The sequence below is a fragment of the Ictalurus furcatus genome, chromosome 7 (assembly GCF_023375685.1).
Source record: "Ictalurus furcatus strain D&B chromosome 7, Billie_1.0, whole genome shotgun sequence".
Classification (NCBI taxonomy): domain Eukaryota; kingdom Metazoa; phylum Chordata; class Actinopteri; order Siluriformes; family Ictaluridae; genus Ictalurus; species Ictalurus furcatus.
The window spans coordinates 25,638,075-25,657,978 of record NC_071261.1 but is presented as its reverse complement, the minus strand read 5'-3'; the positions used below and the strand labels follow the sequence as shown (position 1 = coordinate 25,657,978).

At 40.0% G+C, this 19,904-nt stretch overlaps 1 protein-coding gene across 2 annotated transcripts in view; it reads left to right on the top strand.

Annotated features, from left to right (window-relative positions):
* The window catches only part of LOC128610254 (butyrophilin subfamily 1 member A1-like), a 36,513-nt gene that overhangs the window by 820 nt on the left and 15,789 nt on the right, over positions 1 to 19,904 (top strand). Inside the window, exons 3-7 of one of the 2 annotated variants that reach the window (XM_053629453.1) lie at positions 6,040 to 6,390; positions 12,154 to 12,435; positions 12,676 to 12,777; positions 14,175 to 14,201; positions 18,308 to 18,334. In XM_053629453.1, coding sequence (XP_053485428.1) covers positions 6,040 to 6,390; positions 12,154 to 12,435; positions 12,676 to 12,777; positions 14,175 to 14,201; positions 18,308 to 18,334 — 789 coding nt within the window. The remainder of the gene's footprint in view (positions 1 to 6,039; positions 6,391 to 12,153; positions 12,436 to 12,675; positions 12,778 to 14,174; positions 14,202 to 18,307; positions 18,335 to 19,904) is intronic. The other variant, XM_053629454.1, reaches the window with a different exon arrangement.

Here is a 19,904-nt window from a genome sequence, read left to right as displayed (position 1 = left end):
ACGCTTCAAGTGCAGTTAATTATTTGTCATGCTGTACGTGCAAATAGACAGCTGCTTGAAGCCGTGGGCTGCGTCCCAAACCGTGTACTTACTGTCCATATAGTAGCCAAGATACATGTATTTCTCCTACTACAGGCCTATGGTAGGCAAGTATGCGGTTTGGGACTCATCTGTGCTCTCTTATTTGCCATAAAATGGTTGAGCACTGCCGTGTGTGATCGTGTCCTGTCGCAAAATGCGGTGAAAACTCTCATACGACGTAAAACATACAATCTTTTACGCAACCTAGTAACCCCTGCAAAGCCAGCAAGCAAGACATTCAAACAAATTGTTGACATCTTACAAGGTCACTTGAACCCCAAACCACTAGTGATAGCGGAAAGATTCAAATTTCACAAAAGAAAGCAGTCAAGTGAGGAGAGCATTTCTGAATACATGGCAGAACTACACAAACTTTCACAGCATTGTGACTTCAAAGAGGGACTTTCTGATACATTAAGGGACAGGCTGGTATGTGGCATGAATTGTTCAAGCACACAGAAGTGGCTATTGTCAGAAAAAGCACTGGCCATTGCCATTTCAATGAAAACAGCAGAGAAGGATGCATCGGAGCTACAAAAGAAGAGTGTAGAAAATGAAATGCACAAAATGTCCCTAAGTGGTGCAAAAAGGCAGAAATGTTCTAGGTGTGGTAAATCCTCTCATGATGCAAATGATTGTTGGTTCAAGGAAAAAGTCTGTTGAAAGTGTCACAGACAAGGCCACATAGAAAGAGTGTGCAAAACAGACGAAAAGCACGGCCAACAAGAAAAACCAGGTAAAGACAAAGGTTTCAAATACAAAACTAAACAAGTGCACAAAGTGTCTGAATGTGAAAACATATCGGAGGGCACGGGCTCTGACGAAGATGATCTGTCATGCCTAGAACTGCATAGCATGACTGAAATGGACAATAAAATAATATGTATAACAACAAATGTGTCTGGTGTAAAACTGAAAATGGAGCTGGATACAGGCTCAGCTTTGTCTGTAATTTCTGAAGCTGTCCACAACAGACTATTTATCAAGCTACCGTTAGAAAAGACCTCAGTCATGTTAAAGACATACACAGGCGAAAAGGTGTCTCCTAAAGGCAAACTGAAGGTAGATGTCACATATGGTGGCAAAAAACAGCAGCTGGAGCTTTATGTGTTGAAAAATGGAGGGCCAGCTCTTTTTGGACGGGAGTGGTTGAGAAAAATCCAGCTTGACTGGTATACCATCAAAGCCCTCAACATATCATCAACAGGTCTTAACAGCACAAACTGTAGCTCTAACCAAAGATTGTCACAGCTCCTGAATGCTAATGCAAAAGTGTTTGAAAAGGGCATTGGTAAACTTAAAGGCATGAAGGCGAAAATTGAATTAAACGAAACAGCGACGGCGAGATTTCATAAAGCACGTCCAGTGCCCTATGCACTACGTGCTAAAGTAGATGCTGAACTTCAGAGCTTGGAGGCATCTGCCATTCTCTCCAAGGTTGACTGGAGTGAGTGGGCTACACCCATCGTGCTGATAATCAAGAAAGGGAAAGGTGGAGGTGTTCGTATATGCGGGGACTTCAAAGTGAGTATTAACCCTGTACTGCACACTGTGCGGTACCCCCTGCCACGAATTGGCAGATATTTTGAGATATTTTCTCATCTCTGGCAGGAGGGGAGAAGTTTTCAAAGGTTGACTTGTCACAGGCATATCTCCAAATGGAAGTTGAGGAGTCAAGCAGGAAGTACCTAACTATCAACACTCATAAGGGACTGTACCAGTACAATCGTCTTGTGGCATCGGCTCCAGCCATTTGGCAAGCCAAGAGCAATGGATCAGGTTCTTCAAGATATACCAGGGACACAGTGTTATCTTGATGACAAAATTGTGACAGGCAAGAATGATGAAGAACATCTCCATAACCTCGGCAAAGTCCAAAATCCCAGGCTAAAAGAGTATGGTCTACGGGCAAAGAAAGAGAAGTGTGAGTTTTTTAAGAGTGAAATCTCATATTGTGGACATGTCATTGACAAACATGGCTTACACAAATCACAGGAGAAAGTTGAAGCTGTGCTGCAGGCACCTAGACCGGAAAACGTGTCACAACTTAGATCATATTTGGGCCTTGTAAACTATTATCACAAATTTCTCCCAAGTCTTGCTACAGTTCTGCACCCACTTAATGCACTGTTACAGACAGCAACAAAATGGGAGTGGTCAGAAAAATGCAAGAAAGCAATCAAAGAGACATAAAGACTGATAACCTCAGATGAACTCCTTACCCACTATGACCCATCATGACCCATCAGACTGGCATGTGATGCGTCTCCATATGGCATTGGTGCCATTTTATCGCACACTATGGACGATGGACCTGAGCGTCCGATTGCGTTCGCTTCAAGATCACTGACGAGTGCAAAATGCAATTATGCACAGATCAATCGAGAGGCCCTTAGTCTAGTATGGGGCATAAAGAAGTTCCATCACTACCTTTATGGCCAAAAGTTCATCTTAGTGACAGACCACCAGCCCCTTGTGTCCATCTTCAACCCCAGGAAGGTAGCTGGACACAATGTTAATGCAATAACACGTTGGCTGACAGAATGGATATGTGCAGGTGCACCAATTCCAAAAGAGGTTGTGAGTGACTTTTCTCTGGCTTTGCTTGGAGCTCTGGTCAAGGCTTTTACTCCTCATCCTGATCTGAAGACCTACATCAATGAGTGTTGTGGTGTCTTACTCGGTAAAGTGTCAGCAAAAGTGCCACCTTGTTTTGTTCGGGTTGATGTTGCTCACTGCATCAAGGTGATCTGCCAATGGAACTGCTTGAAGAAAAAAACACATCGCATTAAAGATTTCTTTGTGAGGTGAATGGCAGAGCTTCTCAAGTCACAATCCATGGACAATGGACTCTACCTCAGGAAAAGTGCTCTGTGCAGGGAAAGTTTCCCACAGTTACAGTCTGGGAGAATTTCTGTGGATTGACACTGACCTGGGAAGCACCTCCACAGAACATACATACATTTATACATCTATACATTATATATATATATATATATATATATATATATATATATATATACAAACACACACACACATACACACACATGGCCTATGTGTGTATAAACACAGAGCTACAGCAAACAGATTATGGTGCGTGTATTTATTTATGACAATGTTAATATCACAACTGTTATTCTCATAAAAACATGTACAGTAACAAGTAAAAATACTTACCTTGGAGTTCGTGTTACATTTCACACATCCTGTGATCCGCTGTGAACCATAAAAGTTGAAAACGCACAGTGGATAGGTAACAATTAAGTGAATGCGACTATTTAATGTGATTTGTTTTGTCGTTTGGATTTTACCTTGTTACTTCAACTGTATTGTTGAAAAAAAAAAAGACAGTCGGCACAAACCGGCACAAACGAAGCACGAACGATTGAGACTATTTAAGGTGAATTTGGAGCATGTGGGGGGCTGGTGACGTAATCTCATGACTTAATGTCTAATATTTTATAAACGGAAGCAGCACAAACAAAGCATTTATCGGCACAAACCAGCACAAACGAAGCATGAACGATTGAGAATCGTTCATGAATGACCTATAAATATTCTTTTAATATCTCCAGAACCGAAGCAGCACAAACGTAAATTTTTACGTCACAAACCAGCACAAACGAAGCACAAACGATTGAGACTATTTTGCCGACGTTTTGCGTTGGGTGGGGGGCCAACTTCACGCATGTGAAGATTCATTAGTTCACTTTGTGGTGTGAGTATTTGCACTGAGGACAGTGTGAAAAACACGTCTTGTGAACATCCTCTAAGTGTGGTGATTCCATAATTTTTGCCAGGGGTAGTACTTTTTATTTATTTATTTATTTGTACAATGGTGATGAGCGGATTCCCTGGCTGATGGTGTTAGCATTTTAGCCTCACATGTTTTTACCCAATCGGCCATTCAACTGCTTGGAAGCCAAGTTATAACATTTGGAATAAGCACAATTATACGTATGAGAATGGGTAAAAGTGCCTTCACTGTTCTGTTTTTCTTCTGAATTAACTTTTAAGCTGTTATCTCTGGTGTTACCAAAATAGCAGTTTAGCTGACGTACATTACTATGAATATGGTTCAACCAAAGCATTGCTTTCTCTCACTCTCTAAATTATAAAAGTATATCTATTTGATTAGTTATGTAAAGCCACCATTCAAAAATTCAATGTTTTATACTGATAGTGTTTGCATAAATGTCCACAAGCAACATCACTAATTCCACATTGGGAAAGAGCTGCCAGTGCTTAATCTGGTTTTACTGTTGTTGTTGTTGTTGTTGTTGTTATTGTTTTGTCATGAAGTTTTTTTTGGTCACAGGAGAATTATCTGGCTGTGCTGGTCACAGAGATTTCAGCCACATTTCTTTAATTTCGAACATACTTAGATGGCTATTAGGAGTGTAAATAAAACGGCAGACAAAAGGCTCGTGTAAACAATAAAGCACTCCAGACACATGGGTTTTTTCAGCCACATAATACACTGAGGTCATGACTTAAACCATCATTTTTATCATGTCTACAAATTTTCCCAGGTTATTTGTACTAGGAAAATAAGAAATAATTAGAAATTGACGATTATACCTTTGAGTTGCTACCTACAACTACAGTATTGCTACCTACATTACTAGTCCTGTAAAATTTCTTTAAAACTGCACTTAAATATGAATTGCTTTAAAGATTTTATGTTTTTATGAGTTTGCCTCTTATGCTGCTACAGACAGCAAACACCAGCAGTAGAGCTACAATATGCAAGAATATCATGAAAGGTCAAAATCTACTAACCCCATTTCCATAAAACCTAGGATTTTTTTTCTAAAATGCAATAACAACAAAAATCTGTGATGTGTGAAGTCTCTTGAAACTTTAATTAACTGACAAAAGTACAAAGAAAAGATATTCAATGTTTTCACTGACCAACTTAATTGTATTTTTTAAATATAAAGAAATTTAGAATTTGATGCCTTCAACACACTCAAAAAAAATTGGAACACAGGCAAAATAAGATTAAAAAGTTTATAGAATATTCAAGTAACACCATTTTTGGAGGACCGGGTTAATTGGTAACAGGAGACGGTATCAGGATTGGGCATAAAAGGAACAGCCACCAAAGGTTTAGTCTTTGCAAGCAAGGATGGGTCATGACTCACCACTTTGTGCCAAACTTTGTGAGACAATTGTCACTCAATTCAAAAAGAACATTGCTCAATGCAAGATTGCAAAGAATTGAGGTCTTCCACAGTGCATAATATTGTGAAAAGATTCAGGGAATCCGGAGAAATCTCATTGTGTAAAGGGCAAGGGTGGAAACCAATGTTGAATGTGTATGACCATATCAGATCAGACCATACCAGATCAGTCCATATTTCGGTTTGTTGAGGAAGAGGTTAACTAATATTTATTGCGAGTTATTATTACTAGTATAATGTTACTATAAATATATACATTTGTTTTACATTTTGTTTCTTTTATATTATAATTTTTTCCGTAATTTAATTCAAAAAGTGGAACATTCATATATTCTACATTCATTACACATAAAGTGAAATATTTCAAGCCTTTTTTTTGTTTTAATCTGGATGATTACGGTTTACAGCTTATGGAAATAAAAAATTCAGTATCTCAAATTAATAGAATAAAGAATTTATAATTCAGAAATGTCCACCTGAGAAGAGCTCTAATCAGCTAATTAACTCAAAACACCTGAAAAGGTTTCCTGAGTCTTCAATCTTCCTGTCTGGTTCAGTACACACAACCACAATCATGGTGGATGAAAGTAAATTTTGCATTTCATTTGGAATATATATCATAAGTTTGTGTGTGTGTGTGTGTATATATATATGTATATATATATATATATATATATATATATATATATATATATATATATATATATATATATATATATATATATGATTTGGAAATGATATACGGTATTTGTTTGTTTTTGAAAAAACCCAGAGGGATTAAAGCTGGTTGGTTCAGATGCCCCTCTTGATGCTGTAGCTGGTGAAGACCTGGTTCTGCCCTGTTTTATCAAACCCCAAACCAGCGCTGTGCACATGACAGTGGAGTGGATTAGAGTAGAGGATGTGGCTTCAGTAGTGCATCTCTATAGGGATCATGAAGACAGAAATGAAAAGCAGGCTCAGTCCTACAGAGGAAGAACATCACTGTTTAAAGAGGAGCTACAGAAAGGCAACGCTTCACTCAAACTCTCAGCTCTCCGAGTCTCTGATGAAGGAAAATATAGATGTCTCGTTGAGGACAAATCCTGGTATGATGACGTCACTGTTCACGTCACTGTCGAGGGTGAGATCTATTTCTACACTTTAATACAGTGAATGTTATACTACGATAAACTTTCTTTTCTCTTAATATCAGTGGTTTGTGCATAAATGAACCACATCATAATCTGTAGCAAAATCTGTATTTTTCCATTGTATTTATTTAAGTGGGATTTAGAATGGGAGTTCACTCAGTCACTGAATCACAAGTTTCCAACTCTGGTCCTGGAGAACCACCTGTTTCTAACATTTTCCACTTCTGTTGTGTTCAACAATCAGCAGTAATAATAATCAGTCCTATTTTTCACACAGCTACAACTGGACAAAGATTCAGGAGCTGTGGTCTCATGCATGTGATGCATTTTTCCCACTTTGTCTGCATTTTTCAGGCTGCACAGGTGGTTTGTCACCTAGCCTTCTTGTCGCTGAAAATAATATTTGCAGAATAAACTATTCTGTATAAATTGATAAGCTAATAGTATTTCTGAACAATTTTCATTTTGTCTAAACATTGAGTTATTGTTATTTGTAGTCTGAATAATTAATCAGTAGTATTTAAATAATAATTCATGTTTGTTTTACCCAATTTGAGTAAACAATATGTTTACAACACATGTATGTTTCAAACTTGGTAGTGAAGCATGGTATCAGGGTCTGTGGAGACGGTTATGTGTTAAATGTAATTTAACTTTGTCATAACAGGAGTCCAGGATACAAAGTGCAGAACTTCTTTAATAGGGACAAAAACAACCAAGAGATCAACTAAAACACAGGGCAAAAATCTGGGACAACAAAGGGCTGGGCTAATGCTAGGCTAGGCAAGGAAAACAAAACCATTCAGAGAAAACATTAACCAAAATCTAGCCACGCATGCAAACACAGACTAAGCATAATGCTCCAACCACACAAACAGCGACAAACCCAGATGTTAAATAAGGTCACTAATAATACAATACCAAACAGGTGTGCATGATCATGACAGGAAATGGGGCAGACAACAGAAGAAGTTCAACATGGTGAGTAAGAGTGCTCTCTATTGCAGTGCCAGTCCTAGACTTCTGGGGGGCCTTAGCAATACTTTGTCAGAGGCCCCTGTCAGTGCCTTCATAAAAACCCTGAAATGACCCCACCCCCCTCTGTTCTTTCAGAGCAGTTTCACTGTCAACAAACAACATACAGTGAATTGATTTCAAACATTAGTATTTACTATTTAAATAATATATTTAAGGTGCACTGCCAATATTATATATTACATTAAAACACGTATAAGAACATTTTGATTATTGATGTCTACCGACAAAAACTGAAAATTACATTTCATCATATGGCATTTCTAACAAAACACAGTGGACTACTATTGAATCTGTTGATCTGGACTGACTGGAGTATTGTTCTTAATTAATTCATTGCATGGTTTGTCAAGACTAAATAAGAATTTAGAATATTACAAAAAATATATACATTTAAGTTCTTCTTGCTCTTTTGCTTCAAGTTCTTGGCACTTTTTCTTTCTTTTTTCTGCTCCTGACAGATAGCTTTGTTTGGAAGCTCTTGCCATATGTCAAAACACATGTGAATGATGTCATCATGATGTCAGAGTCTGAAACAGTAATTAAATAAGTATAATGATGTATTTTTAAAAAGAAATTTCCACATGACTCCTCTAAAGCTGAATCCGCATTTATATTTGCATGTTATAAAAAATATTTACAGACGGAAAATAATATACGAGATCAAGGGGGCCCCAAGGTAGTTCGGGGCTCTACGCGACTTGTCACAGTTTGAACACAGATTGTTTATATTTCTTGATGAGTGATGGGGAAATAGATAAATACAGTATATGGATGATGTGAGGGGTGTAGATGCTAAAAGTGCTTCTTTGATTAATCCATGTATTGTCTCCTGGTGTGCCCAAATCATCACTCCAACCCAGTGCTGCTTCTTCTCTGTTTTTAAGATGGAGAAATCAGTTCCATATGTGAGGAAACTGTTAATAAGAAGATACCGCACCATATTATTTTGGCTATTGGGATTGACAGTAATCAGTAAGACTGGAGGCCTGTAATTTTTGTTGTTATAATTATTGAACAATTACCGTTGAAATATTAGTAGTGATGAGAGACAGAAAGAATGCTTGGTACTTATACCAGTAGAGGGCGCTGATGACCAGTGGTAGGGGAAAAACACCCGCGAATGTACAGAGCAAGAACATCACTGCTCGGGGTGTTGAGCTGCACTGTTGCAGCGTGTTAGGGCTGCACAATATCAATCGCGATTACGATTTTGACTGCCCACGATTAAATGAACATGATCGACTGCGATATCAACGTTTAAAGTTCGTCCTCAGCTAATAGAAAACTCCACTGCAGATCAAATCAAGCGCTTCCTACACTTACAGCCAATCACCATAGGGCGGCGCATGGATGACTTCATTTTGTAGCATCAAAACCCGAAAATGGAGTTAGTATTTTAGCTCTCGAGCTGCCAGCTTCGCTTTGCACAAGGAGAAATCATGCCATTAACATGATGCTAAATGGCACTGCAGAGGCTGTCGGGGACATTAAACATCATCACGCCGAACGGGAAAAAACTTTGCAGATAAACTCAAGGCTCTACAGTGCAACCATTTCACTCGCATTTGTGACTGAAAAGTATTTTGTGCAACTGTGAATAAATATTTATTTGCACCGGTGCGAGTGACCTGTTCGGAGTCGTATAATCCAATCGGAATAAAAACTACAGGAAGTCCAAAATACATCTACACCAAGCAACAGTTACTTTAACACTGCTTTTCATCTCCTCAGTCAACCGAACAAGTGTGGAAATACTGGAGAGAAGCCATTATGATGACAAGTAACTCTGTACATCATCTGCTTCAACTTCCTGATCTCACAAACCGCCATATTTTATTGATCCTGCAAAATGACCTGAACCTGCACCTGCTCGTGTAGACACAGCGGCTTCACACAGAGTAAATTAATTAATAATAATGCTAACGCTAGAAGGTGGGTTTAATTCAAACTTCTTTATTAAATAATTACTCACCAATCATAATCAAGAGTAGCAACTGTTCCATCCATAAACATACAATACGCTGCAGCTCTCCTTCACTAACTCTAATTCAGGGGTTCCCAAACTGTTCCAGGGCAAGGCCCCCCAAATGGCATTAACATTTGACCGAGGCCCCCCTTTTGCAAGATGTCTTTAAAACACATTAAAAATACAGACTTCTGAATATATCCCCCTTTTTTATTAATAATTAGATCTTACATATTTACATTACATTAGGAATTGATTGTGTGTGTGTCTGGTTGTCTGAGAGTGAGAATTTATTTTTCACACCAAATTGTTGAGGCCCCCCGGGCGCCCCCTGTCAGCCCCCACTTTGAAAACCTCTGCTCTAATTCACTTCATTTTATGTTATCTAACGATTAATATGTCTTGTAATTAATTGCAGGTAAGCAAATGAATATGAACCGTATGGAATAGTGAGTTTTGTGTGTTGGATGAGTCGTGCGTTTCGTGGGGAAGTTGGCCGTAAGCCCCAGTAATAAGAGATTTTTGGTTGTAGCGTTCACTAGTTAGCTGCGGAACTATATAGGGTAAGGCTAGCATGTGTGAAGTATGTAAAGCTAAAAGCGCAGGGCTCTACGCAAAAAAAAAAAAATAAATAAATAATAATCTAGGAGCCATTGGCTCCTAAACCCAAAATATTTAGGCGCCAAATCAAATTTTCAGGAGCCAAAATATAGTGATGACATATGATGATATCATTGTTAAATGGCTACCTCACACTGCCTTTTCTTTCCCCTCTGTACTGTCTGCCTTTGTTTACTCTGCCTCCCATAGTTTACACAATGTATTCTTTACATACACAGTATGTGCAATATTCAGTATATCATATTGAATCATATTACTGTAAATACTTAAATATTCAGTCATTTGTTTCTTTTTTCACTTTTTTATTCAACTATGTACAATTAGTTGTTTCCTGCTTATTCAGGCTCAGAGTCATGTAGGCTGCATTGAATTTTATTTTCCATTCCCTTATCTCTTTTTCTGCGACTTTATCACTAGCACATTGCACTGCTTTGATTGGGGTGGTACAAGGGGCAGACCTAGCAATGACACAATCCCTGGCAGTCTTATGTTTTTTACTGTCACCATGCTTCTTCACAGTTTCTTTTTTAAAATCACTCGAACTGGTAATGAACTCTGTTTTACCAGCAATATCTTGTCCTGCTTTAGCACAAAATGTGCAGTACATTTTCCCTTTGTCATAACATAACTAGGTGAACTCTTGTAGCCAAGCTGATTTAAACGGTCTTGTCGGGATGAGAGCGCAGGGACGGGAGAAGACTCGACTCGCTGCGCTTGGCTGTCATCATGTGTAAGGAGTTGGTCTCAACATAGTCAGCATCTGATGTAGAGGAGGCAGGGTTTGGACGAGAAGGGAATGAGAAAGTCTGATATTTTTCTTGTCAGCTGGCTAAAGTTAGTTAACTACGCAGTTAGCTAGCCTACATATAACGGATACATTCAAATTCCAACGAACTAAACCACATCAAACTAAATTAAACACCTTTAATAAAGTTAACACTTCCAACTTTTTAACCCGATGAACATGACTTCAAAGCTGTCTCTGTTCATCTGTACAGTCGACGCTTCAACCCCTGCAGGACAAGAGTGCAGAGTTTATTTATTGGAAACCATACAGGAGTGCACGAGATAGGGCAGGTAGACACAGACACAAGAGGAGATGAGAGTTCAGTAGCCTAACACAACAAGACGTGTGGTCATTTCTATTTCATTTTTTAAAATTTTGTTTGTGGGTAACGGTGGCCATTGGTGACTGGCAGAAAAAACATGGTCGCAAAATTAAAAAGTTAGTCGCATTGGCGACCATTTTAGTCGCCATCTGGAGCCCTGAAGGGTTAGAAGTACGGCTCGGACTGTTTGGTTTTGTATTCATCTGTGTGAAACTTTGCATGGTTACAGAGCATAAAGACAACGGCATTGTTTTGTTTCTGTATTAATCTGTATACATACTGTTCTGGTTGATTTTGTAGCAGAGCAAGAACATCACTGCTTGGGGTGTTGAGCTGCACTGTCGCAGCGTGTGTTATGTTATCTAACGATTAATGTCTTGTAATTAATTGCAGAACATAAAGACAACGGTGAGCAACTAAAGAAGCTACATTACCCCAAACATGCATTACTCGTTTTAATGTGTGCAGCACACAACAAAAATTAGACCATTTTCAGCTAATTAACTCATTATCATTTAGGCTGTTTGAAACTTTTCCTAAAAATACATGTGTGAGGAAACTGTTAATAAGAAGACACCCCCCAGAAACTGTTAGTAAGAAGGACCCCCCCCCAATATTCTTTTGGTTATGGGTATTGACAGTAATCAGCAAGACTGGAGGCCTGTAATTTTTGCTGTTATAATTATTCAACAATTTGCAGTTACATAACACAACTTAGTTACCATTACTAACATACTGATTTGTATCAAAATGGTAATAGATGCTCATGCTCCCAAATGGTGCAACAGAAAAGTGCTTACCCTTTCATACAGAGATTACAAGTTCATATGCTGATGATGCCACAACCATCTGTCTACGAAGACATCATATATTAGTGTCACACTTCATAGTATTATTTTTGACCATAGCAAGAACAGTCTTTAAACTGAAAATAAGCAAAAAAAAAAAAACCTCTATTGGGTTTAACAGTATAACATGATTTCACTATATTTAAGACAATAATTTTTGGTTAATCACAGTAATTCTGGGAAGCCACCCGGTGATCACGATGGAGAGTTATGATCACTCAGGAGGGATTAATCTAGTGTGTGAGTCCAGAGGCTGGAACCCTGCACCTGAGGTTCTGTGGATGAACAGAGAAGGAGACACTCTGCCTGCTGGAGATACACAGATACACAGAGACACTGAGGGCTTCAGTGTGAAACACCGCATCACTGTTTATGATTATAGCGACTCCAACAAGTTTTACTGCAGACTTCAACAACAACATCACATGATGGAGGCAGAGGTTATCATTAATAGTAAGTGTCTATGATTAAAAACTTATAACATTCTACTGTAATCATTACAGATGAGGTGATTAAAGATGAAACATGATTGTGATGAACACACACTATTTGCATTAGAGTGTATGCATTATTTTTATTATATCTGTTGGTGATTTTGCTACAGTTCTGTCTGAGTGTGTTTTGCATTTATCAATAATTCCTGCACAGTTTATTAAAAATATCTGTAACACTGTAAACTTGGTTTTGTTTTAGGTAAAGTCTTTAATGCTTGGAAGTGGGTTGGGGGCATTTCAGTTTTAGCATGTCTTATTGCTGTTGGATGGATAGTAACTGCAGTTATCTGTTACAAGAAAGGTAATCTTTAAATCATTTTCTTTCATAATATCTCTAGCTTGAATTATATTGCAGTTTATACCATAGCTTTAGTCCACAGATTCCTATTTCTGGTCCTGGAGAACCCCGTGTCCTACACATTTTAGTGTTTTTCCTGCAATAGCACTCACTTTAGGTCAAGAAGGGCTGTTAATGAGCTGATTATCTGGATCAGGTGTTTTAGAGCACAGAAAACATGTGTAGGACCAGGGGTTCTCCAGGACAAGGGTAAAGAACCTGTGCTTTACTCAGTAGACCACAGAAATCCAGTTGGCCGTGCTCTCTGTGAAGAGGATGATTTAATTCTGTCTCAAACTCTCACCTCTGTCTTTATCTATTCACTTCCATTACCACAAGCCCTTTCTGAAGAAGTGAAGGGTATTTCATTAATGAAAGGTTTGGGAGAGTATCGAGTCTCACCCTGCACATCAGAACATTATTACAGAACACAGAATCTAATTTACACTGAGGTTCACAGCTCATTTCACTAGAAACACTTAGAGTAGTTCTAACTTAAATTTTTAAATTAAAACAAAAACTTAATTTAAATGTCAGCAGTGTTGTTAAACTTTAACTTATCTTTCCAAACTGTCAAAATAACATGGACATTGTCTTTAGTTCCACCTCTGGCTTAAGTCTTATTAAACATTATGCAAACCAGCAAATTAATATTTACAGATCACCAAATATAACATTTTAATGTTTTAGTCCAATCTGGTGAATAGATGGTGATTAATATAAAATAACTAATAAAATATTTATGATAAATAGACTGCATAAAATACCGCATTTATTATGTGCAGCATAATTATCATTTAAACACAATCAAGCCCACACTACCTCGTGTGAAAAAAAGTAATTTCCTCTTAATTAAGTACTTTATTTATTTGAAGAGAGCATGTTGTTCTGTCCGTCAGCACTGCATGCTGTACTGCTGCTAATCCTCCACAGAGCCGTGCCAGTGCCAAAGTGTGCAGCTCTGATGTTTCTCAGCACAGCAATCACAGTGTTGCTGCCCAGTGGTGCTGTGGCTGAGTGGATTATAGATGTAGTACTGCAGATTTATTAAAGAGCTGCAGACAGAGAAATCCAGAAAACAAAATTCAAAGAGAATTTGATATACAAAAATACAAAACAGTAGAGCAGTCCAAGATCACAGAGGGGATCCACGATTTAACCAACTTGAATTACTCAAACTAATAATGCCAAATTACACACACATCAGGTTTATACAGATTTGAACATTTATTGTGATGTAAACAAGGAGTACGAAGATTAGAAATGCAAACACATCTGTCACAATACATTCAATGACTTACTGTGAAATGTATTAATTTATTTTATTTATTTATTAAACCAGTTTTCTGTTTTGTCCTCAGTGCTTCAAAGGCAGAAGCAAAAAGCAGGTAACAATGAACTTTTTGTCTTTTTAAAATAATACTATTTAAATAATTGGAGTAAATTGAACAGACAATATCACTCTGATCAAATATATAATCACAGAGATAACTGTGAGGTTGTTAGACTGTTTGTGCCTCTTTAACTCAGAGACACAATTTAACATGGTGACGCCTTACAAGAAGGTGTAGATCGGGGCAGAGGGTAGAAATTACAGCTCCTTCTCATGTTTGTTTAGTGTTGTGGAGTGAAATCAGAGTCAGCAAAACCTCATCTGAATTTGTCATGCTTGTAAAAATAACGTGTGTAAATGTGATGTTATTGAAAATTGTCAATGTGAATCTTAATTTAAAAGCATTGGTTCCGAATTAAACTATATGAAGTTCGAGTATTTTTCATTCAAAAAAAAAAAAGCCAGTTCCTTCCCTGTTGTCTCGAGCTCACCCGGGCATCCACGAGTGGAGCCTGGGCCAGCACTAGTGTGAGGGAGACCCAGAAGGCGAGTATGGCAGCCCGCCAACCCCCGCAGACAGCCTGGGGAACCGGGCAGCCACAGTCGTGGTCTGCTACTAGGCCTGATCTGAGAAAGGTCATAAAGGCCATGCAGGCAAAGAAGAGCGGTCTTGAGGGGCCGTGGAGGGATGTATCTGGGGACATGAGGTTGTTAGGGCAGGTAGCCCCCAGTGCTACTGTAGGGCCTCCCCTAGCCAAGGCGGTCCCCAAGTTTTCAGTGTTCTCTGGTCAGCGAGCTGTCACAGGACAATGAAAATCTGATGCTTCCCTCCAATAGAATGTGGAATAGTTAACGTCACTAAAAGACCATCGGGCAGTGTGCAACTACTGCCAAATGTGTCTCCATGGGTTCTGTCTACCGTAGAAAGGGTTACCAGGTCCAGTTATAGCTCGACCCCCCGTTCACAGGTGTGCTCACCACAGCAGTCAGCACAGACCAGAGCCTGATGTTAGCGCAGGAATTAAGCTCCCTTTTGGACAAAGGGGCCATAGAACATGTACCCAGTTCCCGAAGGGAGGAAGGTTTACAGCCATTATTTCCTGTTTCGCAAAAAAGTGTGAGTATGCGGCCAATTTTAGATCTGCGTCATCTGAACCGTACTCTTCGGACATACAGGTTCAGAGGCTGACGCTCAAACTTATCGTGCCACAGATTCAGTTCGAGAACTGGTTTGTGGCGATAGGTCTAAAAGGTGCATATTTCCACATAGGAATGTTGCTAGCTTTATCCCCTCGCACCTTCACAAAGTGCATGGATGTCACTCTGGCTCCATTGGGACTCCAGGGCATCTGTGTACCAAGCTACCTGGACAACTGGTTAATTCTAGCACGATCCAGGGAGCTGCGGTTCAACATCGAGATGTTGTTCTCACCCACATGAAGAGCTTGGGGCTCATGTTGAATCTCAGAAAAGTATGCTTTGCCCGGTGCAGTGGACAACTTTTCTAGGGGTTATAGGATTCTACTACGATGAGGGTGTTTCTATCCCCAACATGCGTAGTGTCAATCCTATCAACACTGAGCAAGACAAAGCTGGATCTTGTGAGAGTTTGGGGTGGAGTCCACACATGTGGCCGAGGTCACATCTGTATGCTGCTCCCCCCATCGCTCTGCTCCCACAAGCTCTAGCGAGAGTTCGCCAAGACAGTCTGCTAGTAGCACCTTTTTGGCCAGCTCGAACATGGTTCTGAGGAATAATATCCCTGCGAGATGGCACTCCTTGGGAGATTCCCGTCCGCAGGGATCCACTGTAGACCCAGTAAACTGCGCAATAGCTACAGTCCTGGAGCTCCTACAAGAACATTTCTCAGTGCAGTGGCCTCCTCCTACAATCAGGGTTACGTGGCCACCATTTCGGCCAGCCACGCCCCTGTTGAGGGAGCCTCTGTGGGGCAACATCCTTTAACTTCGAGGTTCATGCGTGGTGTCAGATGGCTGAGGTCCATCTGCAGGCCGCGCATACCTTCCTGGGACCTTCTGTGGTCCTGGAAGGTCTGTCGGGTGCCCCATTCGAGCTCCTAGAGTGGATCTACTGTCTCAAGCCGGAGGACTGATTTATCACCCTCGGCCAGAACTACGGAAACTGTGGGTCTGGCCCCTGAGGGACACCAGCTCATAGATTCTGGTCTCACAACTGAGATTGTAGAAACCATGTTAAATGCTAGAGCACCATCCACAAGGAAATCGTATGCACTCAAGTGGCAGCTTTTTGTCTTGTGGTGTGAGGAACATCCGCTAGACCCAGTGAACTGTGCAATAGCTACAGTCCTGGAGTTCTTACAAGAACGTTTCTCAGTGGGCTGGGCTCCTTCTACAATCAGGGTTACTTGGCTGCCGTTTCGGCCAGCCATGCCCCTGTTGATGGAGCCTCTGTGGGGCAACATCCTCTAACTTCGAGGTTCATGCGTGGTGTCAGACGGCTGAGGCCCATCTGCAGGCCACGCATACCTTCATGGGACCTTCTGACTCTAAAGGTAGCTCTTCTACTGGCCCTGATATCTCTCAAGTGAGTGGGAGGTTTACAATCTCTCTCTGTTGCCCTTTCCTGCCTTGACTTTACCCCTGGATTAGCCAAGGCCTTCCTGTATCCTAGGCCGGATTATATTCCTAAAGTGCCTACATCGGCTGCCCACCCTGTGGTGTTGCAGGCTTTCTTCCCTCCTCTGTTCCTCACACCGGAACAAGAGAGGATGTACCTGCTGTGTCCAGTAAGGGCTCTCTGTACTTACGTCCACTGCTCCGGCCAGTGGCATAAGTCGGAGCAGCTACTGGTCTGCTTTGGCAGCAACAGGAAAAGTGATGCTGTGTCAAAGCAGCGCATCTCTACTTGGATAGTGGAAGCAATCTCTAGGGCTTACAACACGCGGTCTCGCCACGCCTCTGGGCATAAGAGCTCATTCCACTAGGGTGGTCGCCTCCTCGAAGGCTTTGTCCAAAGGGGTATCCTTGCAGGATGTGTGTGCGGCTGCATGGTGGTCTACGCCACACACAGTCATTCGTTATTACAGCCTGGATATTCATTCCACCCTGGGCCCGAGTGTCTTGCAGTGACCCTCGGGCTTGGGTATTTTTGAACAGGCCGTACCCTCGGTATGACGGAGTGGGTATTCCCTTTCCCATACTGTTATGCTAAATGCAACGTTGAAGTTCCCTTTGAAAGGGACCGTCAGGGTTACGCATGTAACCCTGTTCCCTGAGAAGGGAACGAGACGTTGCATAGCACTGTCATACCAGGGCAGGCCTGTGAATTGCGTCTTCGCTTCAGATAATAGAGGCCGGCGGCGTGGTTCACAGGTGCCATATATATATCATGCGACGTGCTTAATTGCCACGTCACCTGATCATGGCAGGCCTATAAGTAGAGGCATGATTTTACACAAGCTTCAGATACCGGTCACGCGCACAAGGCGTTCCCATACTGTTATGCTAAATGCAACGTCTCATTCCCTTCTCAGGGAACAGGGTTACATGCGTAACCCCAACGTTTTCTCTGGATTTTTTTACTGCCTGATTTTTTTTCTTTTTTAAACCCAAATTTTAGAAACCCTGAGTTTTTTTTAACCAGGTTGAATTTTTATTACGTGAATTTCTTAACCTAAATGTTCAATGCCCGCATTTCACCTGGTTTTATTCAGAACCAATATATTCAAATATCTTCAAATTCACACTGATAATTTGTCAATAACCATATTTACTCATTTCTTTCCGAGCATTACACATTCAGGTTCAGCTTCTGCTCATATATGACTCATAACCAGACACGGGGAGTAACAGAATACAAGTAACGGCGTTACATAATCAGGATTTTAAAAAATGGTAATTATAATCCGTTAAAGTTGCATCAAAAAACAAAGTAATCAAATTACAGGTACATTGTGTAAAAAAAAAAAAAAAAAAGGAACACTATCAGGATTACATTTTTATATATTTTTTTCTTAATTTAAAACCAAATAAATGAAACTTTTGACATAAAACGATATAGACAACTGCTTGTTTATAGTTTTGGATCTCCTCTTGCCACTCGGGACTCACATGAGCAACCTCCTGGTGCAAGTTAATTTGGTAAAAACTAACACCCTTATGAACTTTTTTCTCTTTTTAGAGCGGCAGAGACAGCGATTGGAATACGGTAATTACGTCTGAGTTTGTGACACTTTAAGGACTTTTATTTTTCAGATTTGTGAAGAACTGTGAGGAGAGAAATTAGATACATAATGTTTGGGATGAAGCATATAATTTTATTTGCCTCTGTACTCCACAATTTTAAATTTGTACCCAAACTATTTACACGAGGTTAAAGTGCACGTACTCTTTAATAATGAGTATTTTTTATACCCCTGAGTTTTACCATGTGTAAATAACAGCACTCAGAATTCATTGTGCTCCTGCCATCAGCAGTTACATTATCAGTGAAGATGAGTGAGCCAGTACCTGAGGCAGTCGTACAGGACCATGTTTTACAGATAAGGTGGTATGCTTTGGATCTTGTCCAGTCCCTTTTCACCTCCACACTCTGCTCTTGCCATCACTCTAATACAAGTTCATCTTGGTCTTATCTGTCCACAAGACCTTTTTCCAGAACTCTGGAGGCTCCTTTATGTACTTTTTAGTAAACTATCCTGTCCATCCTGTGTTTGTGGAGAAGTAGTGGTTTGCATCTTGCAGTGTAGCCTCTGTATTTCTGTTCATGAAGTCTTCTGCAAACATTATTCACTGACAAATCCACACCTGCCTCCTGAAGAGCGTTTCTGATCTGTCAGACAGGTGTATGAGGATTTTTCTTCATTATGGTGAGAATCTTCTGTTATCAGCTGTGGAGATCTTCTTTGGCCTACCAGACCCTTTATAGTTACTAAGCTCAGCCATTCTCTCTTTCTTCCTAATAATGTTCCACACAGTTGATATTTTTGTAAGCCTACAGTTTGGCCAATGTCTCTGACTGATTTATTCTTGTGTCTCAGCCCTATAATGTGTCCCTGACTTTCACCCTCACTCTGGTCCTGATGTTGACGAACAGTAAAAGAAGACTCTAAAGGTGACCAAAAGTGTGGAATAAAGACTAGATGCTGAAATCTCTCTCATACCTGCACTAATGAAGCAATTAAACACACCTGAATAATCACTAACACCTGTGCAGCTCATGTCCCAAATATTATGATACCATGGAATGGAGGCTGTGTATAAAGTGTTGTAATTTCTACATGTTCAGAAATGTATAAACATACACTTTATTAAAATCTGAAGATGTGCACTTTAACCACATGTGAAATATTTGAGTACAAATTTTAAATAGATGCAAATGGAAAAAGTCTTTATGGAGGGAGCGGTATATATTTAGGAAGAGGAACAGATTCTTAGATTTATATTTCTCTCCTTTCTTTACATTTCTCTATTTCTAGGCAAAAAAATATACTGATGGCAATAAACTTGTTTTGGGTGTTTTAAATATTGATTTATTTTTTATTTGGTTTATGGGGGCACGGGGGATTAGTGATTAGCACGTTTGCCTCACATCTCCGGGATTGGGGGTTCAAATCCCACCTTTGCCCTCTGTGCACGTGTTCTCCCAACATGTCCTCAAGTTCCATGGGTTTTTGTATTACAAATTATGTCTGAAGTGTCTGAAATGTCAGTTGCTTGATATGTATTTCTAAATTTAAAAACCTGTCTAAAATCATAATCACACGATGATCATGCTG